At 41.9% G+C, this 27,837-nt stretch overlaps 3 protein-coding genes across 3 annotated transcripts in view; 1 reads left to right on the top strand and 2 right to left on the bottom strand.

Moving 5' to 3' along the window:
* fignl1 (fidgetin-like 1) overlaps positions 1-27,837 on the top strand; it is a 189,583-nt gene that overhangs the window by 64,693 nt on the left and 97,053 nt on the right. The gene's annotated exons all lie outside the window — the stretch shown is intronic.
* LOC310865860 (uncharacterized protein) lies at positions 3,049-19,061 on the bottom strand (the record flags this gene model as incomplete). Its single annotated transcript, XM_083775068.1, has 6 exons — positions 3,049-3,119; positions 3,170-3,389; positions 13,916-14,431; positions 14,567-14,926; positions 15,014-15,300; positions 18,995-19,061. The coding sequence occupies 6 exons, from the start codon at positions 19,059-19,061 to the stop codon at positions 3,049-3,051; spliced, it is 1,521 nt and encodes a 506-aa protein (XP_083631194.1).
* The window catches only part of vwc2 (von Willebrand factor C domain containing 2), a gene marked incomplete at both ends in the record, with an annotated part of 29,516 nt that continues 20,821 nt past the window's right edge, over positions 19,143-27,837 (bottom strand). The window contains one exon of the mRNA XM_083775067.1: positions 19,143-19,294. Coding sequence (XP_083631193.1) covers positions 19,143-19,294 — 152 coding nt within the window. The remainder of the gene's footprint in view (positions 19,295-27,837) is intronic.

Here is a 27,837-nt window from a genome sequence, read left to right as displayed (position 1 = left end):
GGGGTCATTATATCAGCATTTGTTTTTTTATGTTTTGAATATTTGTTGTCATTTATGTATGAATGCATGTAGGCTATATATACATACATACAGCCTATGTATTTTTCTGATGGGGGTCCGCGGCCAAATAGGCTAATTTAGGGGTCCTTTGATATGAAAACGTTTGAGAACCACATGCTTTTAAGACCTTTGTAGTTTAGCTACACACTCAGAACGAATGAGTCAAAAATAACACACAATGTGTTATTTCTTAACACATCTGTGTGTCTAGTTAAGGACAACACACAATGTGTTATTTCTTAACACATCTGTGTGTCTAGTTAAGGACAACACACAATGTGTTATTTCTTAACACATCTGTGTGTCTAGTTAAGGACAACACACAATGTGTTATTTTTAGGGATGCACCGAAAATTCGGCCACCGAAAATATTCGGCCGAAAATGGCTAAAAATGTATTTTCGGCCTATTCGGTTTCGGCTCAAATAGGCCGAAAATATATCACCGAATAGTCAAAACACCGGGTCGGTATAAACACAACACGCGATTGTCTTGAACGTAACCAGAGCGCTCCGCATCTACCTCTCTCTCTCTCCCAACTTCAGTCTCCCACACACACACACACACACACAGAGCGTCAAGTTGCTCTGTGCTGTGGCTGCGATGCGCGCCGCGAAATCTGCGAGCTCATCAACAGGTTGCAAAATGCCCAAAACAGGTCCCAAAACATGGTATTTGTGAGCACCGCCACTGTCTATTATTTTGTCGTATGACAAAAAATGCTCCCCAATGTCTGAATCTGTGAGCTTGCAGGCAGGCTATGACGAACACTAGCAGTAGCTTGCTCGTTAGCTCCTCAAATTTCTTCCACCTGTGTGTAATCTCAGCAGCGCATTGAAGTGGGCACAGGCAGGGCAGAAGCAGAACGTCCGTGAACGTTTTGCTTAACAATGATCAGTTGTTCAGTGCTGTTTAACTTTGGCAATATGTGATACTAGAGCCTAGAGAACATGCTAATATGGCTGCTAAATAAGAACGTTTTCCCCTATCAGCTAGCATGCTATTGTGTGTGTGTGTGTGTGTGTGTGTGTGCGTGCCTGCCCACACACTGTGTAGGACAGTGGTTCTCAGTGGGAGTTCCAGCTAAATTATAGATAGTTAAGAAGTAAACCAAGTGGGGCCGGTCTGTAACAGAGTGCAAAAATGGAACCAAATACACTCTCAAAATTTACATTGATTTTTACAATAGAAATAAAAATAAATTGGGGTCCCAGAGATAGAAATGGGAAGAAAGACAGTCAGCTATACACAGTCAACATTACAGATTACAGTATCATTACAAGTACAAGGAATGGCAATGAAATCAAATTGTATTAAAAAGGGGGTAAAATATTAATTTTGAAGGAGTATTCATTTTTATTGTTAGTTACAACATGCCTACAATAACTTGAAGCATTTTTTTAAAGGTAATTGCAAAAAGGTGCCATAATCCGATTAATCGTTTAAATAATCGCCTGATGAATCGATTATGAAAATCCATAATCATGTCTTTTGCCATAATCAGGTAGCTTTACAACGAAGATGTATTCGGCTATTCGGTATTCGGTTTTCGGCCAACTGTTTCCTATATTCGGTATTCGGTTTCGGCCAAGAATTTCCCTTTCGGTGCATCCCTGGTTATTTTCTTAACACATCTGTGTGTCTAGTTAAGGACAACACACAATGTGTTATTTCTTAACACATCTGTGTGTCTAGTTAAGGACAACACACAATGTGTTATTTTCTTAACACATCTGTGTGTCTAGTTAAGGACAACACACAATGTGTTATTTCTTAACACATCTGTGTGTCTAGTTAAGGACAACACACAATGTGTTATTTCTTAACACATCTGTGTGTCTAGTTAAGGACAACACACAATGTGTTATTTTCTTAACACATCTGTGTGTCTAGTTAAGGACAACACACAATGTGTTATTTTCTTAACACATCTGTGTGTCTAGTTAAGGACAACACACAATGTGTTATTTCTTAACACATCTGTGTGTCTAGTTAAGGACAACACACAATGTGTTATTTCTTAACACATCTGTATGTCTAGTTAAGGACAACACACAATGTGTTATTTCTTAACACATCTGTGTGTCTAGTTAAGGACAACACACAATGTGTTATTTCTTAACACATCTGTATGTCTAGTTAAGGACAACACACAATGTGTTATTTTCTTAACACATCTGTGTGTCTATAGTTAAGGACAACACACAATGTGTTATTTCTTAACACATCTGTGTGTCTAGTTAAGGACAACACACAATGTGTTATTTCTTAACACATCTGTGTGTCTAGTTAAGGACAACACACAATGTGTTATTTCTTAACACATCTGTGTGTCTAGTTAAGGACAACACACAATGTGTTATTTTCTTAACACATCTGTGTGTCTATAGTTAAGGACAACACACAATGTGTTATTTCTTAACACATCTGTGTGTCTATAGTTAAGGACAACACACAATGTGTTATTTCTTAACACATCTGTGTGTCTAGTTAAGGACAACACACAATGTGTTATTTCTTAACACATCTGTGTGTCTAGTTAAGGACAACACACAATGTGTTATTTCTTAACACATCTGTGTGTCTAGTTAAGGACAACACACAATGTGTTATTTCTTAACACATCTGTGTGTCTAGTTAAGGACAACACACAATGTGTTGTTTTGACACATGATTTTGTGTTGACAGATTTAACACATGTTGTGTTAAATGTGTAAACACACCGATTGTGTTAATTTTACACAAAGATAAGTAACACAGAGCCGTGTTACGTTACACATGTTGTGTTAAATGTGTAAACACACCGATTGTGTTACCTTTACACAAAGATAACACAGGGCTGTGTTATTTTTTGCCCTAATCTAGGGCCTACACAGTAGCTAAAAGCCTCAAATTGCCGTTGCACTCAGTCATGTATTCTTCACTCTTACCACCAAGGCTTGCCCTCAAGGCTGCTTCTGGGATTCTTCTGGAGTTCCAAGTCTTGTTTTCATCGACCTGGAGTGCCACCGACTGCCGTGATGATGATGTTGATGATGATGATGGCGGGGGCCGTGGTCTCTGCCATAAACCAGAGGACACGTGATGGGAATCAATGAAACTTGGTCTACCTTGGATGTCCAACTCCACCTGCGCGCCGAGACTGAGCTGTCCCGAGCAGGGGTCGAGCAGAGGGACGTCGCGTCTGAACGGGGCCAGAGGTGCGTGGTCGGCGGGCGGACGGGCCTGGGGGTTGAACTGGACGAAGCCACTACTACTGTCGTTGTCTCCTCCCGTTCGTATTAAGCTGGGGAAGTCATAGTTTCCACTCTCACGGGGCAGGTTCATGCGCTTACGCACCAACAAGTCATTAATATCACCTGATTGACCTCCCCCTCCAGCCTCGTTGGAGCTAAGCAGTCTGACTCCATGCGACGGTTGTAGGCCTACAGAGGAAGACAGCGTTGGTCCCAAAACGACATTCATAGCTATTGTTGTCCAGACTCGTTTGGAACTTTGGATCAAATGACTGACATCGCTGAGCAACCAACAACAACACAGTGCATTATACTGCATAGACATGACATGTCTGTCGTACCTACCAATAGCCGCCAGATGGCGTAAAAGTTCTAACTTACTGAAGGTCGTGGAAAACATCATCTTTCATGCGCTGCTGTTGCTACAGTAAACAAAACACCGACTATCTATCTATCTATCTATCTATCTATCTATCTATCTATCTATCTATCTATCTATCTATCTATCTATCTATCTATCTATCTGTCTGTCTGTCTGTCTGTCTGTCTGTCTGTCTGTCTGTCTGTCTGTCTGTCTGTCTGTCTGTCTGTCTGTCTGTCTGTCTGTCTGTCTGTCTAATTATTTATTTAATTATCTATACTTACTTAGGCCTACTTATACTTACTTACTTACTTACTTACTTACTTACTTACTTATGCCTATCGCTCCTTTTTATGGAGCATAGGCCGTTGACTACTTACTTACTTATACAGTATTTATTTATTTACTTATACTACTTACTTACTTATACAGTATTTATTCTGAGAAGGGAGTGATGAGCTCTATCTATTCTAGTGCGGGTATGTTTACTATGAAACTCATGAGATGTTTATTGACTACTTGTAGCCTTCTGCAACTTGCATTTTGATAGCTGACACTCAATAGATGTAGCCTAGGGAATACTGGACTTACTTACTGACTGAATTACATCTGAATATAGCAAAGCAATTACAATTGACCGTAAATAACCACACAGCCAATTTGACTCTTGTGTTATATTCTTGTGAAATATTCAGTAAAGTATATAAAATAGCCCAAAGGGTACATATTCAGTCAACTATAATAAAAAAAGAGCTCAGACACTCTTTGCGCAAACAGCCAAACACTCAACTCTCACCCAGAGACAACTCACCCCGAAAGATGTCTGCTGAGTTGTACAGACTTTCGGGGTGAGATGTCCGGACAACTCACTTGGAGGTGGAAAAAGGGTGAGTTGTCTTGTTACCAGCCTAGGCCTACTCTACAGCAATAGGCTAAGGTTTAATCTGGTGAGTGTGCTTCTTAGTGCTATAAAGTAGAAAGGGCTAAATCTTGTGTTCAGTGGAGCAAAACAATATCAATGTCATATGTGCTTCAGTGCTCATTCATTAGTTTGCTTGGGCTGTTTAAAATGTCACATCAAATGTAAATAATGATAATGATAATGAATTTATTTATATAGCGCATTTAAAGATATAGTCACAAAGTGCTTTACATAACAACAACGGCCAGCGGTCCAGGCACCTTGGCTGGCAATCCAGTCTGGCAGTGTGCCGCGGGTTCGACTCCCGATCCCGACGACCTTTACTGCATGTCATCCCCCCATCTCTCTCCCCATTTCCTGTCAGCATACTGTCTGTCCCTCCATAAAAAATATAGTCACAGCTACAACAAAATATCATTGAATAACCGCAAGCACAAAATGAAAGCATATACACATAATAATCAAAAAATAGAATAGGGTATGCAAAAGGAAATTAAGAGAAGGCCTTAACGTAAAGGTGGGTTTTTAGAAGGGATTTAAAACACGACACAGATTTTGTAAAAGTCTTAAATTAATAGGTAGGGCGTTCGAATTGCAAATGCCCTGCCACCCTTTGTGATGAGCTGGGCCGTACAGTATGTAATATGTTACATACTGTACAGTACATACCGTGCATGTAACCCTTAATGGTACCAACATCAATACAGCTGGAATTGTGGACAAAATATTATCCAACGATAACGAAATATTCTTTAGTTTTCCAAGTCCAAAAACTATTCTGACCCCTCCTCGAAAAGGCCTAGCTGTCCTGATCCCTTATCCGTCATTTATACATTATGGATGCTTAGTGTGGACTTAGAGTAGACTGTTCAAATGGTGGTCCGTGACTCAAATGCTGAATAAATAATATAGAAGAAAAGGTTGAAAAGGTTGAAATACACTGTTCGAAAACAACTAACAATCGAAGAACGACTGACATTTTTAGAATCTGATCTCAGGTCAGAATGGGATAATGAGACCAGTGTGTGTCCAGTGGAAACCTCGTATGAATCTGATCTCGGGTCAGAATGGGTTAAAGACTGGGCTACTATACGATTTTTCATATTTCCCTTGATGGTGGCACTCTTAGTCTGTTTTGCAATTGACGCAAGAGTGAATAATGTGAAATGTGAATGTGTCATTGGTGGTGATGGTGATGCTTGCTGATAGCTGATTCTTACTCAGGGAGGATGTAAACACCCCATGAGCAGTTAGAAGGGCTTTTAAAAATAGCCTAATTAGAATGATTCAGATTACGGAGAGGGGATTCATTGTGCCTGACTCCCATACAGTGCTTCTTCGCTAAATGTCTCCAATGACACTTGAAGAGATAAACAAAAAAGAAGTGGACATTGTTGAATTCAAAGTATGCCTCTTGAATCTGCTGTTTTGCTGGAGTCTGCTGCTTGCAGAATAAAATAATAAATAAAAAAATAAAGCATAATATCTATTGCATTATAGGCCTATTTCTCTTATGAACCATACACAGTGCATGCATATTCATATTGATACTGTATAGGTCCTGAGGTTGCATGATTTATTACATCTGCAGCACATTCATTATCCCCATATCACAATCCTTCATATTGCTCCATGCTTTGTATTCCAATTATAACTTATTCCAGGCTTCTTCCGCTGTCGTAGGAATTTAAATACCCCCCCACCAGCACGCGCACGCGCGCACACACACACACACACACACACACACACACACACACACACACACACACACACACACAGAGAAAGAAAGAAAACACAAACAGAAGTGTAGTACAGGGAAAAGACATGTGCGCATGTGCACACACGCACATGTACACACACACACACACACACACACACACACACACACACACACACACACACACACACAACTTGATGGTATTTGTGGCATGCAGGAATACAGTGATATCGTTATTTCCATTGGAGGAGTGCTTGTTACAGACCTCTCTGTTATTACAGTCAGCTTGTCTCCCTCCCTGTCTCCTCAACAGTCTCAGAAATTATTTAAATCTCCCATGGTGCCGAGTTACACTAGACTAGTAGTGCAGCAGCCACTAATTTGAACAGGCTGCTTTCATCTATATATGAAAGACAGAAAACTGTTGCTCCGGCTCTAGCAGTTGTCGTTTGTCTTTGTGTTTGTGTTTTTGTTGTTGTTGTTGCTGCTGAGTTTCACTTGCCGTTGTGGTGCGGCAGCTGCTGAGGGTCATCATTTGTTTCAGAACAAAGTCATAATTTGCCGTGTTATGTCTGGAGGAGAGAATATGGGCTGCATGGACGGTGCTCCTCCTCCTCCTCCTCCTCCGGGCTGCACCGCACGGGGAATAGTGTTTGTTCATCAGACAGGGAGGGTGACCCGCCATGACACCGCGGGATCAAACCGGACTGGGTCAGGAGGTGACATTGCTGCTGGCAAAGAGAGCATATTGGATCATGTAAGCCCTGTGTGCAGCAGTGTGTAGACTAGAGCACACACACCAAAATGACACAGACAGGATTCTCTGACACGATGCACAGGCACAGTGCAGTATATAGGCTATTACAGGGTAGAATCCTAATTTAACTGTTTCCATTTTGTTCACTGTCAGTGTCAATGAACGCCGAGGACCTTTGGGGTGATGTGTGTTGGAAAAAAGCCTCCAGACAATACAATGATAATGCTACAGAGCAGATCTAGTTGATCGTGGTGTCTCGTATCTATTGTCATTTCGTTGTGGACGTGTGAAGGGCGAATTAAATCCTTATCTTTTCTTTAGTGTCGTATCTAGATGTGGCTATGGTGTGTTTGTATGCATGAGGCATGATAGTGCAGTATTACAGTAGTAGAGTGATGTTGTTTTCAAAGGGGCAAGAAATATAAGGAAACAAAACCAGCGCTGTGTAATATTCCTCTATGTATCCACAGTACAGTATGTCCATATGTCTTGTATTAGTCATGAAAATGTACGGCTTTATTTATGGCCCATATTGCCCCGAGTCACAGCTCGTGGGCCGTATCCATCATACTGTAAAGTAAAGGGAGCAAATTGATTGCTGCCCGGTCGGTCGTTCGTTGCCCATGCCATGCATTAGCAGAGAGAGAGGGCAGAGAGGGCAGCTTTGGCTGAGGCAACACTCACGTTGCCAGTGGCGTGCACAGATAGACACTAGGGGGTGTGGACCATGGTGACATTGATCAAATCTTGATAAAAAACGCTTCTATACTATATTATTTAGGCCCCCCACAATCTAAAGCCATGTTTCTATGTCAGTGGTTCTTCGATAAAAATAAATAAATAGCAGACCTACAAGCTCGTAGCGCGCCACTCGGTGGCGCGCTATGAGCTTGTAGATCTGCTATTTTTCAATAGCTAAAGCACCAAAATGGGTTCCCGCCCCAAAATGCGCTGCACAAGGTGCCCTTTTTTTCCCACTTGAGCACCTGCCCCTCTAAATGTCTGTGCACGCCACTGCACGTTGCCATGTGTGTGTGTGCTGGTGCGGCACCCTCAACCATTTGGGACATGTAGGCTATTCCAAATGGAACGTGGAGATGAATATATACTCCCACAGATATTAAGCACCAGGGCAGGGCAGGGTAGCCATGATGTCCTGCTCGGAGGAGAGAGTGGCCGAAGGCTGCCTCCTCCATGCTCTGGGCCGGTCGCTGCCTGCCTGTATGCTGCTCTGTGGGTTGTCACACTCAGTTAACATCAGTGGAGTAATGAAAATGCTGCCGTACATGTTTCATGAGGGGAGGTGTGGGGGAGTAGAAAAGAACCCCTCTCTGCTCTTTTTGTAATGCTTTTTAATATTATGGAACTTTTCAACACGCACGCACCTCTAGGGCCACCATGATGCTGCATAGAGAGAGCATGATGTTTAATATTCCTCAGGGGAGAATCTGCATAATGCAAAGTCACTTTCAGTGATGGATATGTTGTGGGCTGCGGCAGATATACGTAAACAATGCCATATTGGGCTAATGATGCCTGTCCAGTTTTGCAAAGAAACCCATGCAAATTAGACAGGTCATTACTGGAGAATACATGTACTGTAGTGTCACGTTAGTGCAAGTCACCTGTCTGTGCTGCACATCGTTATAGTAATTAATGCGTTCATTACCAATCACACCCCTGGGTTTCCAAAACGTGGAGGACTATTAATTATGAAAGTATAACGAGTAAAAAGATAAATGCAAGTGTACATTATGTAAAGAATGGATTGAGTTAATCAACACATATTATGGCAAATTCATAAATATTGTCAAACTTTAAATAAGTTTATGACTTAAGTGTATATTAAATAATATGAGTATGAGGTCTTTTTTTAGTGCAATTTAACAGTGGTGCAGAGGAGACCAATTCAAGTCAGGTCAGTGTGTCTGGGATTTGTATCTGTATGCAATAATACAGCTCTGATTTCCAATTACAAATAAGACGTTGCATTAAGCGCAGAAACACACAGAGGGTAATGGACTTTCTCTGTTGCCCAAAGAAATATAGCCGAGTCCCCCGGGACCTGTTTCCATTATTAAACCTTCACCACATTGCCACGCCAAGCCGTTTCCATTCCCTCTGACTAAAAGTGAAATTACCTGCTTTTGAAACTTAAATGTAGCATCACCTCTGAGTGGCACACTACTTTCACGAATCTAGAGGTGCTGTCTAGCTCGGCAGGGGGCCGTATTATGTTCTTGGATGGCCCCAGCTTTAACCCATTCTGACCTGAGATCAGATTCATACGAGGTTTCCGCCGGACACACACTGGTCTGATTAAACCCATTCTGACCTGAGATCAGATAAAAAAAAAAAATCAGTCGTTCTTCGATTTTTCAAAAAATAGCAGACCTACAAGCTCGTATCGCGCCACTCGGTGGCGCGATATGAGCTTGTAGGTCTGCTATTTTTAAATAGCTAAAGCATAACATGATGCCGACACCAAAATGGGTGCCCGTTCAGAATGGGTTAAAAAAAGAAATATATACTGTATATATATATATATATTGTGTCAAGTGTTGTTTGTGTCGAAGTCTAATATTGCTGCAGTTTTCACACACAACATCCCAGGGGGAACTACGACAAGCCACTGGAGCCACTACTGTTTATACAGTCATGTTTGCTAAGTAATGGGCTGCACTGTAGCCTATACATTCTGACAGAGTTGATGAATCACAACAAAGGGGACAGAAAGGGCACAGAAAGTGGAAAATCCCCCAAGATGAATGTTGTGTTAACAAGTTACAATACAAACACTTGGTATTCATTCCAGGCTAAAGACCTGCATTCTTTAAGATAAAGCAATCCACAATACCATCTGAATCTCTTGACAGGGCTTTATGCAGATGTGTGCATCATAACAATAATGTTCTCCTCAACTGAACTCCTCTTGAACATCATTGTGAAGCAGGTCACAGCGGCGTTGCCTGCTTTATTTACGCTGTCCCTCTATATCCTCCAAGTGTTATTATCTGGTTTAAAGCCGTCTGTGATGGATAGGGCTCCATTGGACCTACGGCACCCAATCCAGGTCCTGTTATTTAGGGAAATGGGGGAGATGTGTGTATTTCCCTTGTGTTCAGATCCTCTGTTTATTGTTTTCTGATGCTTATATAAGCTCCAAAGTTGGATACGCTCTTGCAACACTCACCTGGAGCAATATCTCTCACTGTGGCTATACAATACATTAATTATTATAGTACTGTGAGATGTATTTCCGATGACAATTCACCACCGCTGCCACCTTCATCTGGAGGCAAGACGATCGAGGCAGAGAGGTGAAATTGAAAATGTTGAGCGCCATCTTCCAGATGTGGAATGGCAGTGGAATAATTCCAAATCTATAAAGGACCATTTCAGGCATCCTGACTCCCAGAAAGCCGGGCCACTCAATCACGAAGCGACTCACTTGGATTGATCAAGGGGCATCGTAATCACATATGAACGCTTACATGGGAGGACACAGAGGGCCATTCACACACAGGACTGTCAGGGGATTTAATGGATTTGAATTGATGTGCTTAGAAATCATTTTTGAAGGTGGAAATAGAATTCTCAAAGCATTTTACTGATATTTAACAGATGTCGAGTGAAATTAATGTACAAGAAATTGGAATTCAGGCAGAACAAAGACAGCATCAAAGAACCAGAGGCTGGGGTCCGCCTTTGAGTTCAGAAAATGATGAAACTGACTGACTGATGTGGGAATACCGAGTCTTACCGACTATGAAATAGTACTAATGAGGCATACTCACTAAGCATTCCCAAATTATGTATAAAACTTTAATGAATTTTCAGATAACATTTATTTGATCTGATGCAGAAATGTGAAGAAATGCTGTTTATGTCATTATGACAAGACCATAATTAAGAGCTGTGGGATCTTTGAAGTTAAATATGCATTATGTTTATTTAAATTAAATGTGTTTAATGTAGGAAGCCCATCAAAGTTGTCTATTGCAGAACTGGTGGCATTTCTCAAGCTCTTCAAGCTATAGTTCTGAATGTAGCGATGGATATTCAGAGATATGACTGGCTGCATGAATTAGCCTGGTTAATAAACCAGACCGAATCATATTAGTCTGGTTTATTAACCAGGCTAGCATGAATTGCTTTAACCCATTTTGGGCGGGGACCCCTTTTGGTGATTTAAAGCATTATGTTATACTTTAGCTATTGAAAAATAGCAGATCTACAAGCTCTTGTAGATCTGCTTGTAGGTCTGCTATTTTTTTTAAATCATGAAAATGTGCCTCAAATATATTATTACACAGTGAACATTTTAACTCAAATCTTTGCTTCTGGAGGGTCCCTGGAACAACATATGTTCAGATGGGGGGTGGAGGCATATTACATACTATAATTTGTGGGGTCCTTGACATGAAATATTGAGCACCACTGATACAGAAACATAAGGTTTTTCAGAAAACTGTCAGGATTTTGAAGACATTCTTTTAATTTCGACGTCAGGTCTAAATGGGTTAATGCGTCCTATACAGAACCGTATAGAATATAGATAGAGTATAGACAAGCAGGCAGGCATAGATACGTTCACACTGACTCCACTTGATCTGAAGGCTTTCAAAAGTCTTTGTTTAAATGACTTGTGACCTTGGCAAACACTTTCGCCTATACCTGAAACCTTTCCCAGCAAATGTTTTATAGCATAAGCCAGTCAATGCATAGGAGGCCTTTGCTATGTTTCATCAGTTTCAATTGAAACAGGCCTCCACCCTCAGTCAACCCCCCGCCGCCCTTGGCCTCTCTCTCTCTCTCTCTCGCTCACTGCCTTACTCTTTCCCACAATGTTAAGTTACACTTATTTCCTGTTAATAATAAATGTGCGGCATTGGGAGGTAAAGGGGAGACACTTATCGTGAAGGGACGACAGGATGAGGAGAGGTGTTGGTGTTGCTGCGTAATTGTCGAGAGTAACGGTTGCGCGCGATATTGAACAGTCAAACTTTGTATCAACAGAATAAATATGTCATAGGTATATATCATATTTGGTCTTGAAACGAGCCTCCAGATTCCTAAGGCCGCCCCTGAGTCAATGGTAAAGTCATGAACGTTACATACTCTATAGGTTAAACTGTTATATGGCCAACACTTTCACAACGTTTGATTGATTGGTTGATTCTAAGATGCAAGGGTTTCGATTTTGCTGGGAAATCCATACAGTAGCAGCCTATACTGTACCTCTGCTATTGATACACCCACTGCGGTCATTCACCAAATAGCCTGTGGGGATTTATGTCTTATCCTCAGGGACAAATTAGCCATTGGGCCAGTGGGGCCGTGGCCCAGGGGCCCTTGGCTCTCAGGGGCCCTTCGGGGAAATTAGACCGTGAGGTACTATAGGTTTGATGCCCTGAAAAGGGCTCCTGCATTGGCTGCTGATTTTGTTAAATTTAGGTTAAAAAGATGGGGCCCTTCAAATATTACCGGCCCCAGGGGCCCTCATGGGGGTTAATCCGTCCCTGTCCCTGCTTCAGCTCAGGCTGAATTACAGTACCCCATTTAGGCCTCATGGCGTAAAAATTCAAAGATTTGTGCCGCATTTTTTACGATTTTTCAAAAAATAGCAGACCTACAAGCTCATAGTGCGCCACTCGGTGGCGCGCTATGAGCTTGTAGATCTGCTATTTTTCAATAGCTAGAGTATAGCCTATAACATAATGCTTAGTTAAAACACCAAAAGGGGTTCCCGTCCAGAAAGGGAAATGTACTACGACTGTCTGAAATAGTTGTTATTTACGTTTGATATCACAATTTAATGATTAATTGATTAATTAAGAATGCATGTTACCAACATTAACCCTTGCATGCCTATTAAATCTAAACCCCATTACATGTGTTAATTAATCAGATAACATTTATTTTTAATTGTAGCAATTAAGGGGAAAACAACAAGTACCGTTTTGGCACAATAATGCTATAATATCACAGTTTTTAAGTTAAAATGGTATGGTTTAATTAAATGGTGGTCTTATCTTAAGTCTTCTTATTATAAAAAGATAAGAGCTATAATAAAAGATAAGAGCTCATCTACATAGAGTAATAAGAAGTTAATTTTACTCAAAGTAAGCAGAAGCTTAACATTCTTTACAAATCGAATATTGTATAATGAGGTATATTTAGCTATACTGTATGCTCAGAAACTAAGTCCGCACACAGTCAGTGTATCTGTTAAGAAGATACAATAATAAAGCATAAACGTAGTACAATCTACATAATAGATTGTACTAAGGCTATACTATATACACATTGCCATTCTTACATAGTGACTACAGTATATGGGGCTGACTCCTGAAATGTCAGCGTTGGGGCTCTGTGGAGCCAAAAGCCCCACAAATTGATACCACACTTGGATACACTTGGAAAGATTGGGCGCTATCATCTGGGCTTTCTATCTTAATGAGGGTAGGAAATGAGATTTCAGAATTCAGACATTCACTTACATAACGTTATAGGCCTACAGATTCTTTATACAGCGGATCACACCGCTAATATCCCCCCGGAGAGAGAGAGAGTGGTGCAGTAATGATGGTTTTAGGCAAATTAACTGAAATGCTGCAAGAGCCAACAACAGGTGAACCTGATTCTCTCTCTCTCACACAATCACAAACACGCGCACGCACGCACGCACGCACGCCCACCAGCTGCATTATTATATAAATGAAACTCATGATTACCATGCACTTAGCTCTGGTCCATAGCCTTCTTCTGCTTCGATTCTGACCTGGGCCTGGCTGAGCTGAGCTTAGTCCAGTTACCCTGCAGGGTAAACATAGTACCTTTCCTTTCCTTAGTCCAGTTACCCTGCAGGGTAAACATAGTACCTTTCCTTTCCTTAGTCCAGTTACCCTGCAGGGTAAACATAGTACCTTTCCTTTCCTTAGTCCAGTTACCCTGCAGGGTAAACATAGTACCTTTCCTTTCCTTAGTCCAGTTACCCTGCAGGGTAAACATAGTACCTTTCCTTTCCTTAGTCCAGTTACCCTGCAGGGTAAACATAGTACCTTTCCTTTCCTTAGTCCAGTTACCCTGCAGGGTAAACATAGTACCTTTCCTTTCCTTAGTCCAGTTACCCTGCAGGGTAAACATAGTACCTTTCCTTTCCTTAGTCCAGTTACCCTGCAGGGTAAACATAGTACCTTTCCTTTCCTTAGTCCAGTTACCCTGCAGGGTAAACATAGTACCTTTCCTTTCCTTAGTCCAGTTACCCTGCAGGGTAAACATAGTACCTTTCCTTTCCTTAGTCCAGTTACCCTGCAGGGTAAACATAGTACCTTTCCTTTCCTTAGTCCAGTTACCCTGCAGGGTAAACATAGTACCTTTCTTTTCCTTAGTCCAGTTACCCTGCAGAGTAAACATAGTACCTTTCCTTTTCTTATTCCAGTTACCCTGCAGGGTAAACATAGTACCTTTCCTTTCCTTAGTCCAGTTACCCTGCAGGGTAAACATAGTACCCTTCCTTTCCTTAGTCCAGTTACCCTGCAGGGTAAACATAGTACCTTTCCTTTCCTTAGTCCAGTTACCCTGCAGGGTAAACATAGTACCTTTCCTTTCCTTAGTCCAGTTACCCTGCAGGGTAAACATAGTACCTTTCCTTTCCTTAGTCCAGTTACCCTGCAGGGTAAACATAGTACCTTTCCTTTCCTTAGTCCAGTTACCCTGCAGGGTAAACATAGTACCTTTCCTTTCCTTAGTCCAGTTACCCTGCAGGGTAAACATAGTACCTTTCCTTTCCTTAGTCCAGTTACCCTGCAGGGTAAACATAGTACCTTTCCTTTCCTTAGTCCAGTTACCCTGCAGGGTAAACATAGTACCTTTCCTTTCCTTAGTCCAGTTACCCTGGGTAAACATAGTACCTTTCCTTTCCTTAGTCCAGTTACCCTGCAGGGTAAACATAGTACCCTTCCTTTCCTTAGTCCAGTTACCCTGCAGGGTAAACATAGTACCTTTCCTTTCCTTAGTCCAGTTACCCTGCAGGGTAAACATAGTACCTTTCCTTTCCTTAGTCCAGTTACCCTGCAGGGTAAACATAGTACCTTTCCTTTCCTTAGTCCAGTTACCCTGCAGGGTAAACATAGTACCTTTCCTTTCCTTAGTCCAGTTACCCTGCAGGGTAAACATAGTACCTTTCCTTTCCTTAGTCCAGTTACCCTGCAGGGTAAACATAGTACCTTTCCTTTCCTTTGACCTGCAGGTCAGAATCCAAGCAGAAGGCGGCTATGGACCAGAGCTACGTACCATGCACTATAGTTAAAGCAGCTACAATCTAAGTGGATCCACATGAGCTAAGTTTTACAGAATGTCATAAGTACAGTACAACCTTAGCAGCTTACAGTAAAAGGACACGTATTGATTAGGTTCTAAATAATGCAGTGGAACTTTTTCTCCCCCCGAAAGCACTTTTGAATCAGTTGCATATAGAGTATCGCTGATTACTCAGTATGTGTTAAGTTTTACAGCATGCTTGGCTCATCTAGTTTGAGTCGTGGTGGTGCCAATAGCTCTGGAGAATACGTTTGTTATCTTTTTTAATAAATCCTCAGGTTGTGGACGTGCATACGCTGATGGTAGTCTTCGTGTCTTCGTTTCATTAGGACTTGACCGCCGTAATGGGAATTTCATAAAGCTCACTAGGGCTCCAATTTCAAATGACAGAGGTGGCTGATTGCCAGGGATGAATAATACATTTCATCACTTAATATGAACACATCCAGTCTCAGAGCAGCAGTGGCAAAACGCAGTGGACAGAACGGGGCAGAGGCCTAATTGCATAGTTACAGTGGGTATGACTTAACCCGTTCTGACCTGAGATCAGATTCTAAAAATGTCTTCTACGTCCTGACAGTTTTCTGAAAAAGCTGTTTCTATGTCAGTCGTTCTTCGATTTAAAAAGAAATAGCAGACCTACAAGCTCATAGCGCGCCACTCGGTGGCGCGCTATGAGCTTGTAGATCTGCTATTTTTCAATAGCTAAAGCATAACATGATGCTAACACCAAAAAGGGGTTCCCGCTCAAAATGACTTAAAGCTAATCTCTTATGGGTTTCTTCAACGGCTGTCTCCAATTAACGGGCTGTCTTTGGAGGAACAACCAATTTAGAAGCAGGTTACTGTCTGTGGGGATTTGATTTCAAAGTAAAACTGTAATTTAGTCTCCCTTGATGACATGTTGACATCATACTTAAAATTTAAGCACTCCATTGTTCCATCCAATAGGCCTATACTACGATACACTTTGAATAGAAACTGATCGAAATGCGAATCAAAATGTTAATTTAAATAAGACCTGGTCGTCCATGCTCATTACTTTTCTGTACACAGCTTACAAAATTACACTTAAGAGACCGTCAACATCTTGTGGGAGAGAACAGGATTGACGAGAGACGAAGAGACAGAAGGCTTATTATTATACCCTTCTTACAAAGTTGGGAGGAACACCATGCACATAAATGAGCAATAAGCAATTACCGGTATGTTCAGGGAAGAGGATGTAACACATACCTACCTCTTGAGTGACTGGAGAGGGTCTGCGTGGAGAATTATAGAATGTAGGAAGCTGCCGCACGTCAGAAGCCACTATAGGAGAGGATAATGGGTATGGCGGTTCCGTTCTGATCCCCTGCTGTTTGAGAGGGCCTGTCATGTATAGCGTTTAGGGCTTATTTACCTCAATCCCACTGGCTGCCACGCAAGCACGTCTCACTGCTGGAGATGCAACACTGTTGTCTGGCAACCCCCTAATCAGATAGTCTGTGTGGCCATATGGTCGCATGTTGGGAACTATATGGAATCAAGAGTGCAAAGCTGTTTAAAAAAAATGAAATCACCCACCCTTTTATTTATATAAAAACCTACAGCCGTACCCTTTATTGGTTCCACCCCATTCATTCCCAGGGAGTTGCATTATTAATCATCATTTTGATCTCCTGGTAGATCGAGGGGCCAACTGGTTGTGTGCGGCTCAGCCATAAATGTTGATTTGTGATTCCTCATCATCAAATGTGCGGTCTGATTAACCCATTCTGACCTGAGATCAGATTCTCAAAAAATGTCAGTCGTTTTTCAAAAATAGCAGACCTACAAGCTCGTAGCGCGCCACTCGGTGGCGCGCTATGAGCTTGTAGATCTGCTATTCTTCAATAGCTAAAGCGTGACATGATGCTAACACCAAAATGGGTTCCCGTTCAGAATGGGCTAAGCGGATAGATAGGGAGCCTATCATCTCTAAACTGATGTATTAATATTCCAGGATATTGGAATCAGGGTGATTGTAACACTAAAGTTATAGTCCTCATTAATTCAGTGGGGAAAGAGAAAGAACACAGCGTTTCAGCCATGGTGTCCTCGGGCAACTACAGTATGAAAACTCAGAGTTTTCACTGGTTGCTACTGTGATGCTCATTGCTACTGAATATTAATCTGCAGATTTGAATTATTATAGCCATTATAGTTCCATCTTGTGCTCATGCAAACGACTAATGCGAAAATGTTAGCCGTATAACTCTTGCATTATGTATAATATGTAAACTGTCTCCTTATCCAGGAACCGCAAATTAAAAAAGCTCCATCTGTCTGAATCCACTTAACGTTCCCGTCTCAGAAGTGGATTTGTCAAACAGGCTCGATTCAAAAGTAACTCCATTGTGCTATGAAAATGGCAACAAAATGACACTGAAGCAAGCAATACAGAGTGCAGTCAAACTACTTAATGTCAATCTACTACAGCATAGTATACTTTGAATAAAACGGTAAGCAATTTATTCTGGGTCAGTTGATTGAGAGGCACCGATTTCATTGACAACATCAAGTTCTCTCAACAGATAGGGTTAAAAGTTCTGTGCCTTTAGAGCATTTACAGAGCACAGGTCAAACAGGAACGCACGGTACAAAGAGCAATGCAAATTACAAAAAATCACTTTCAAATCAATGCACATTAGAACACACAGAAGAACACAGAGACATGGACGTCTAACAGTCTAACACCCGGGGTTCCCTTCTTCTTCCTTTAAAAGCTCTTTTCCTCTCTCCCCCTTTTTCTGCTCTTGAAACACTTCTATACACGTACAGCAAATCATATTGATTTGCAGAACGGACAGTACAAGTCTAGTCTGCACTTTGGTGGTTGAGGGACTGGTGTCAAAATGTTTGAAAGGTGACGAGATGTCACCCTCCAAAAGGACTGCTCCCGGTAATCTACAGTATACATTCTGTTACATTTGACCTGCGGTCTGTTACATATAGTTTTATTAAAATACAGTGCCTAGAAAAAATATTTCCCCCCCCCCCTCTATACTAGTTCAGAGTTAATCTCCTATATTACGCATTTATATATTTGTTCATTTATATATATATATTCATAAATAATTTCATACATAGATAAATAGATATTCTGCATGTTGTAGGATTACAAATCTTCATAAAAGCTTTGTTCATTAATACAGAAGTGATTATAAATGCTGAGATGGTTTGTGGGGTTTGTGGGGGGGGACAGGTGTAGCCTGGTTAATAAACCAGACCGAATCAGCCGTTGGCAAAAAAAAAATTGCCTGCCGGCGGATTACGGTCTGGAGAGGCTCAATTGTACGCCCATTTCCTACACCAGAGAACTGGGGCGGCCAATCGGGACACGGTATGCAATATGGGCGGGCTTTGGTACAGTGACTTTCAATGCTTGAGACCTTTGACTGACAGTAGCTCTGACCAATTGCGTCAAAGAGAAAATGTTTCAACCCGCCCCCCTGGAAATGAAATCCAAGCTGAGCCTCCCCAGACTAATATCCCGCGGTCCGTGCGATATTAGTCTGGTTTATTAACCAGGCTAGTGGTGTGGGGGGGGGGGGGGGGGGGTGTCTGACCCTGTTGTCCGGTGGACTGTACAGTACGTGAAGGCAGAGAGCTGGACGACGACGTGCGGAAGAGCTGGACGACGTGCCGATTGGTGGCGGCCATGGCGTGCGGTCAGTCAGCAAAGCAAGCGCACACTTGTCTCTCTCTCTCTCGCTAGCTAGCTATAGCTAGCTAGCTAGCTAGCTAGCGCTGGCAGTCATTCTTGCTGCAGGTGGCCTGGCGCTCTATCTGCCAGGTGCCCTCCTCGTACGTACAGTAGCAGATCGTACAGTCGTCAACCTTCACCTCTCGGCCGGCGGGGATCACTGCCGTGCTGTCCGCGTAGCAGTTCGGCCCTGCAGCGTGCGTGCGCAAAAAAAGGCAAAATTAAGGAAACAGTCGTGTTATTATGGTGACAAGACAAAAAAAGACACACACGTGGGTTTTATTTAACCCATTTTGGGGCGGGAACCCGTTTTGGTGTTAGCATTATGCTTTAGCTATTGAAAAATAGCAGATCTACAAGCTCATAGCGCGCCACCGAGTGGCGCGCTACGAGCTTGTAGGTCTGCTATTTTTATTTTTTTTAATCGAAGAGCGACTGACATAGAAGACATTTCTTTTAATCTGATCTCAGGTCAGAATGAAAACTGTCTCAGGTCAGAATGAGATAATGCTTCAACCCGCGGCACACTGCCAGACTGGATTACCTGCAGCCAAGGTGCCTGGACCACTGAGTCGCACGGCCCAGGCCAAGATCTGGTAATCTCCCTTTGTGCTTTTTGGGGTGAGAACGTAGGTTATTGTGTTTTTATCTACAGGACATCCATCTTGAAGTACTCGAACTTGCTCAGCAGGGTCTGTGGGACTAATATAGATTTATTGTGATGCACTTTGGGAACAATTATATACCAAAAAATAAAATCCTATACCAGACTCCCCTGTACATGCAGCAAGAAAAAGTACCTGCTACTACTTCAGGCCTACCAAAATACAGTATACGCACTTGTTACGGACAACGGTCCTTTTGATTATTTGTTATTTGTTTAAGTATAATTATTATTTATGGTGGCTATTAAATTAGGATAATAATTATAAGTTTTGTATTTGTTATGATGTTTTATGGCATGTAACAAGTTGTCTTTCTTTTGCTACAGTACTCAAGTGAATTGACAGACATGGCTCTGAGTGACAGGTCCCTGATTGGACCTGCCCCCTCTGTCCCTTATTGGTTCTCCCTGACAACACCAGTTTCCTGTTGGCTGGGCACTCTTCCTGTCTCTGGCTCTGGAGGGGACGACAGCATTCAGCAGCAGAGAATCGATCCCTCTTGTCCTCTCTTGTGCCTGCCTTTTGATTTCGTTTGTTATTGTCTCCACCAGGCCGAAGGCATGGGGGGAGAGTATGTTTTGCACTCCGTCCGTCCGTCCGTGTGTCCGTCCGTGTGTGTGTCCGTGTGTCCGTGAGCAGCTAATCTCGGCCACCGTTAACCCGGTCGATGCCAAATTTTGCACACACACTCCCTGGATGCCAACCTCTGCCCCAAACTTTCCAGAACGGCCTGTTATAGCGCCACCAGGAGGCCGCTTTGTGCAAAACAAGTTTTTGCACAGTACACCTACAGATTTTGTCCAAACATCACGCAAATTGGTACACAGTCTCTCTAGAGCCATTCAACGAAACCGGTCTTTCAGATTTCTCAGACTCCATCCTGATTTACTTTTGTTGCCCTTTTATCCAACCACCAGATGAAGGCAAGCTGCAATGTCCTACATTCCTATCCTGGTGGAGACCTGTGCCCAGAAGGGCACTTTTTCTAGTTGTTTCTGGTTCATTGCCGTAAGTTATGATTTGTTTTATTTAGTCCAGTTTTCGTTTGAAGTAATCTTTAATTTATTTATGAGTCTGTAAAACCAACTATTTATCCTTGTTTAAGAAGCCCGGTTCCTACCTCCACCATGTAGGGGTGCCAGGTCTTTTCTTTTGTTAACTTATTGTAATTTTGGTTAGTTAGGGTAGTTAGGGATTTAGTATTGTAATTTTGTTTAACCTTCTGTTAGGGCCTTTAGGTAGGGGTAAACTTTTGATTTCTAGTTAGATTTGTTTTGTTAGAATAGCACCTGCACTCTGAAGCTAAAAAATGGGAGAATTGTGAACCAGAATTGTACAAATTGTCTCTGCAATTGAAAGAAAAGAGCCGCTCCAAATAAATTGAAGTTCTTTTCACCCTGTTTCCTCTCAAATTGTGTCATGTCCCTTCACCCTAGACGAAGGTCCATAACAACTCACTTAAAATAAATCTGTTGCTCACAGGCTATACCAAATGCCACCAAATGAAACCACGTTCTTTATAGAATCCATTACCGTGAACTCTCCAGTGTAATTTCTGTTTCTGTTCCTTTGTTATTAAAGACTGCGCCTGAAGAAAAACAAGAGTTTCTGGATGAATAGCACTTGAACATTATACTGTTGTTCTATTCCGCTAACTCAATAATTAATGTATTTGCGTGGAACACAAGAAGCAGCGAAGGCTGTTATTGAACTTCAGCTGACTCCTCACACTGCTCTGTCATGGAGTATATGTGACATCTGTGTGTGAGCAAAGAATCAACAACGTAAACAAGCTAAAGCGTAAAGCATGTTGCTGCACTTCAGACAGCCACAAACGTCAGACAAAGAGCGTCATGAATGGAAGAGACAGCCCACTTTGTTGACCTTCAATTCATTGTCTTTCAGTTAAGAAGTCTGTCAAGTGGTGAATGCTCATTGATTGATTGATTGCCTCACAAAGTAATGTTTTTAACAAGCAATACACTAGTAGACACATTAAACCCTATATACTTAGTTGACTAATTAGGGCCCCCCTAAGTGCAGGCTGTGTGTGTGTGTGTGTGTGTGTGTGTGTGTGTGTGTGTGTGTGTGTGTGTGTGTGTGTGTGTGTGTGCGTGTGCGTGTGCGTGTGCGTGTGCGTGAGAGAGAGAGAGAGAGGTTCACCTGTTGTTGGCTCTTGCAGTGTTTCAGTTAATTTGTGTGTGTACTGTACTGTATGTGTGTGTGTTTGGGGCACTTACTACTGTATTGTAGGCCTATGTTGAGGTATAGCATGCTGGGGCAAATTTTTTGAGTTTTTTTTTAAATAATAATTGAGCAAAAAGCACAAAAAAACTTTCTGAAGTTTCATCAAAACTATGAATTGTTCCAAATGTAGAGATTCTGAGCTGAATTGAAATGGTCTATTCCTATATACTCTGAGCATTTGGTATTAGTCAATAATTATTCTGGTTAGCCAGGGCCATATGGTATAAATATTTAAATATTTTATAGCCTATATATTTTTTTTTATTATTATTTTTAAGTTTAATCACATTTCTTATAGAACATTTTCCTGAAGCCACCATTTTCTAAAGTAAAATTGTTAAAGCCCCCCTCCCTTTTAAATAGTTAAGTAGGAGAGATTTTAAAAAGGAGAGGAGGGCATAATTTGCATTTCTTCCACCATAGCAAACGCTGCATTCGTGGTCTGGCATAATGCATGCTCCACTTGGGGGTTTATAATAAGGAAATTAGGAATGTTAACAGCGGGGCAGTTTTGCAGGCAGGTATAAAGCTAGCATCATGTTATGCTTTAGCAGCTATTGAAAAATAGCAGATCTACAAGCTCATAGCGCGCCACTCGGTGGCGCGCTATGAACCCCTTTTGGTGTTTATAAAAGCATTATGTTATGCTTTAGCTATTGAACAATAGCAGATCTACAAGCTTGTAGGTGGAATGCACTTCCCATTGCAGTCAGAACTGCAGCATCACTCCTAATCTTCCGCCGTAGTCTGAAAACCCACCTTTTCAGACTCCATCATGGCCCGTAGCACTTATCCTACCCCCTTAGATAGCATTTGATACAGACTTATAGCATGTTATGTAGACAGCACTATAATTGCATTGTATGTAGTCATAGCACGTCATAGTACATATGTATAGCATAGTAGTATAGATGTATAGTTCATTCACTTCATTATATAGATATTCCACTGTTACTTTCTTAGCTTACGCATGTTTCATGATAAATGTTTTCATGTGATGTATTATGTATTCCCATGCTTTTTTGTTCTTGCTTAATGTAAATCGCTCTGGATTAAGAGCGTCTGCTAAATGCCTAAATTGTAAATTGTAAATTGTAGGTCTGCTATTTTTGAAAAATCGTGAAAATGTAGTGCAATAAAGCTTTGAATATATATTCTTGTCAGAGCCAACGTTTTTTACTCAAATATTGGAACAACATATTTTCAGATGGGGGTCGGCGGTCAAATTACAGATAATCTTGGGGGACCTTGACATGAAAACGTTTGAGAACGACTGACATAGAAACATGGGTTTAAAAAAAAAACTATCATGATTTAGACGACATTCTGAGAATGGACGTCAGGTCTAAATAGGCTGAGATGTCTCCCTGCGCCTGCCTTTGCATATTGGTCGGGTTATTAAAGACCTCCATTTCTCCAGCGCTTTCAGCAGGTTAATAGAAATACTCTGATGTCATGGACTCATGGATCATAATGTGTCTCTGATTCCCTCCATTTCTTTCATTCTGATGAACTTTCTCAGGACACATAGAAGCAAAGATTTGAGTTAAAATCGTTCGCTCTGAAATAATATATATCCAAAGATTTGCGCCACATTTTCAAGATTTTTCAAAAATAGCAGACCTACAAGTTCATAGCGCTATGAGCTATGAGCTTGTAGATCTGCTATTTTTCAATAGCTAAAGTATAACATAATGCTTAAAACACCAAATGATCTACAATGTGATGCATTGTGAGCTTGTATGCAAATTCAGATCATGTGTAAACTCCAACCACTGAGGAGAGGGGGGGGGGGGGGGGGGGGGCAATGTCGTTACGAGGAGAGTGTAGTGTTGCCCAATCTGATGGCATCTCTCTATGGGGCGATTCATACTCCTATTGTAGAGCCGAATAGGCTCAAAAGACTCAAAATGAGTTCATAGCACAGGCAGACTCTTCACATACTACCAGAGCATGTCTGAAATAAGTGTCAGAGCTGAAATCGACATGTAAATATGAAATAAATGCTTAAACATGTAGCTATAGGTGTAATGTTAGAGACCACAGAAGTCAACCTTTCAAGCCTGTTTTCTCAACTCGCTGTTTCTCTGCAAGACATTACTCTATAAGCCATATCTCCAAAACTGGTGGGTCAAACTGAACAACCAATATCTCTATTTGAAGCTATGATTCCCTGCTTTCATATATATATGACAGGTGTGGCACACACCCGTTATTCCTCAATCTGCGTCCTCACTTTTTTGTACCTCACTTTTATGTTCTCAAATTGTGTCCTCACTTTTGACCACTACTAAAATTATTGGTTAAGAAGATATATACAAAATTGCCACTGGTACAGCTTGTGGTGAATATATCGATGGTGCAACCGGTGGGGCCCAGCGCCCCCAAGGGGGCGAAGGGGGAAGAAGAAGGAGGGGAAAAAAAGAGATGGTGAAAGCCTGGTTTTAGAGGCTATTCGGTCACAGGAAGAGTAACACCAAGGATTCGTCAGTGATGTCACTGACTGACTGGTTTATAAACAGTGACATCACTGTCCACTCCTCCTTGGTATCTTTACCACAGCCTTGTTTCAATGCGTGTGTTCATTAATTCAGCTGTCAGCAGCACAACAAAGGCTACAAAGCTCATATCAGCTGTAGCCTAGCTGTCACATTCTGTCGCGCTAATAAAACACTAGATTATTATGTCATGTCAGCACTATCAGAAAATGTAACCCAGGTAAAGTAATCTGTCACTCTGCAAGTTTAACTAAAAGAAATTCCATCTATCCAAAGACATTTCTGATAACGTGCAGGCTGCAGCCCTGCACTTAGACAGAGTGTATTACAGATACACACAGATTGATTGAAAGTGAAACACACAAATTGATGTAAACATGAATACAGATTGATTTTTACTTTCATTGTAACAGCTTGGTAAATGGTAAATGGTGCATTTATATAGCGCCTTTATCCAAGGCGCTTTACATAGATTGTGCATTACATTCACCCATTCACACACACATTCCGATTGCGGCGGAAGCCATGCAAGGCACCAACCAGCCCATCAGGAGCAATTTGGGGTTCAGTGTCTTGCCCAAGGACACTTTGACATGTAGACAGGAGGAGGAGCCGGGATTCGAACCGCCGACCCATGGATCATTGGACGACCTGCTCTACCTCCTGAGCCACAGTCGCCCCAATGAAACGAGACGCATCGCATCGCACACATTTTTTAGGGGGTCTAAACTAAATATTTGCACCGGGGCATATTATTGCCAGGTCCATTCGCCACTGCAGGGTACAGCAGAACTTTGGTACTGTACACACTACATGGCAGTACCTGCACTAACCTTTGGTACTTTCTCCACTTTGGCATGGTTACTTACTAATGTTATGTTCTGACCATCCACTGCAACTAGCAGTAACATGGGAGTTAAGACCATGCATGGTGGAGTATAAAACCACACAGAGCTGGATATCAGCAAAGCTGTAGCCTGTTCATGCCCTCACTTGTAAACAACTGTTTAACCCATTTAGACCCGAGGACGATTCTACAAAATGTCTTCTAAATCCTGACAGTTCTCTGAAAACGCCTCCATGTTTCTATGTCAGCGGTTCTCATTCATTTTCATGTCAAGGACTCCCAACAATAATAATGTAATTGGCCACCGACCCCCATCTGAAAATATGTAGTTCCAGGGACAGCGGCAAGGCTTTGAAAGAATATATATTCAAAGATTTGCACCACATTTTCACATCGGTGCCGTGCTATGAGCTTGTAAGATCTGCTATTTTTCAATAGCTAAAGTGTAACGTAATGCTTAAAACACCAAAAGGGGTTCCCGCCCAAAGGAACATGTGTTAATTGTCTTGTTTTAATTGATTCTAACCTATTCTATTTGACACATTCATTCTATCAAAACAACCATCCATCACTGCCTCCCCCTGGCCAGCCTGATGGAGGGGAAAGGAACTGGTTGGAATAACGTGTTCCTTCCACGTGCTACGTCCAACCAGGGAAACTCCCCCCTGTCAGGTGTAAAGGAGCAACTTGGACACTCAGGCATGAAGGAAGCATGAGTTCAAGTCCGTTGCTCTCCCCAGGTTGGCGGAGGGTGTGTAGAGCCCAGGATCACATTAGATGATTGACACAGGGGTGAAAAATGGGTTACAAAAATCGTGGGATAAAGAATATATTTAAAACAACCATCCAACCAAGGTTAGATTTCCACTCATCTCTGCCCTGGTATTGGACAAGTACACACCTTGCCCTAGGCTGCTTTTCAGTGTACTTACTGCAACTACAAATGTGGAATGTACAGAAATGAATTTGTGCAAGAAAAACAAAAACAAATAAAGCGCTGCTTTAATGAAGTCTCGAATCACACTTAGTTTAGGAGCCGGTATACAGAATTTCCCTCGGGATCAATAAAGGTCTATCTATCTCGCTAAAGGTAAATACGCTACCTAATGAAAAATGTTGTTTAAGTTGGTCTCAAGTGCCACCAAACCATGCTAGAATTAGATTAATCAGGTACGTGCATGGGCAGACCAATTGGAATGCTTCCTTGCAGATAATAATGCTTTAGGCAAGTGTCTGTCATACAATATTCATTATAATAATTAATACTACTATGCTATCCTACTACGCTACTTTCTTAAGTATCTTTCATTTAAATCCTATCATCCTCCATTATGGGGGGCGACTGTGGCTCAGGTAGAGCAGGTCGTCCAATGATCCATGGGTCGGCGGTTCGAATCCCGGCTCCTCCTGTCTACATGTCGAAGTGTCCTTGGGCAAAGACAATGAACCCCAAATTGCTCCCGATGTGCTGGTTGGTACCTTGCATGGCTTCCGCCGCAATCGGTGTATGAATGGGTGAATGTATGTAATGCACAATCTATGTAAAGCGCCTTGGATAAAGGCGCTATATAAATGCACCATTTACCATTTATACTGTATGTACAGTATATCTGACTAGATCACCACGACGTCCCACCGTTGCATTTTTCTTTAGTGTGTCCAAGCAGGTAGCTAGAAGGATGTCATCATGATTGATATTCCTGTTGTGTGTTGGTTCCCATAGCAAAGGTTTGCTGTCTGGGAGATTCTGTCTGTGTTAAGGCTCATTCATAGTCTGGATTTGCGGTGGTGAGGTGACCACCGCTCCGGTGGTGAGGTGACCAGTGCTCCGGTGGTGAGGTGACCACCGCTCCAGTGGTGAGGTGACCACAGCTCCGGTGGTCAGCTCACCACCGCTGAAATAACGTTGAGCGGTGGTGAGTAAAAACAGAGAGAAGGGTTGGGGCGGTGGGTTGCTCTTCACTGCGGCTCGTGACGTTGTAGTTCGGTGGTCAACTACCTCCCCGTCCCCAGCCAAGTCTAGGGATGTTAATGTTTGTTTACGGTGGTTACGATGTAAGTTTTTGCCAGCCAAGTCTATGGACTAATGACGCCCCTCACTTCACACAAGTGTGATTTTTCATTCAGAACAACAAAGCATGGATCGCAGCTTTAAGCTGTGACCGTTCTTCAAGTCTCAAGTCTGCCCATAGTTTGGGGTTCACTTCCCTGGTTATGGACTAGTTTCCAATTGTTTGCCAATGTCATATATAGTGTATACTGTACATATACATACTGTACAGTCGACAGTATGATAGTAGATGTAGTATGATAGTAACGCTTGCTTTGGCATAATTATGCCGAAGCTGGTAACATACAAAAATGTAGGCTTCTTCTGTACAACTATGTACTATTGGCCTACACTGCCTTCTAGGTGGGATTCTGTGGTTATTGTTATTGTACAGTACAATTCCATCCATCTTCCACAACTGGGTAA

This window comes from Protomyctophum parallelum, assembly GCF_964188405.1.
Source record: "Protomyctophum parallelum genome assembly, chromosome: 10".
Lineage (NCBI taxonomy): Eukaryota > Metazoa > Chordata > Actinopteri > Myctophiformes > Myctophidae > Protomyctophum > Protomyctophum parallelum.
This window is presented reverse-complemented; position numbering and strand designations above follow the sequence as displayed.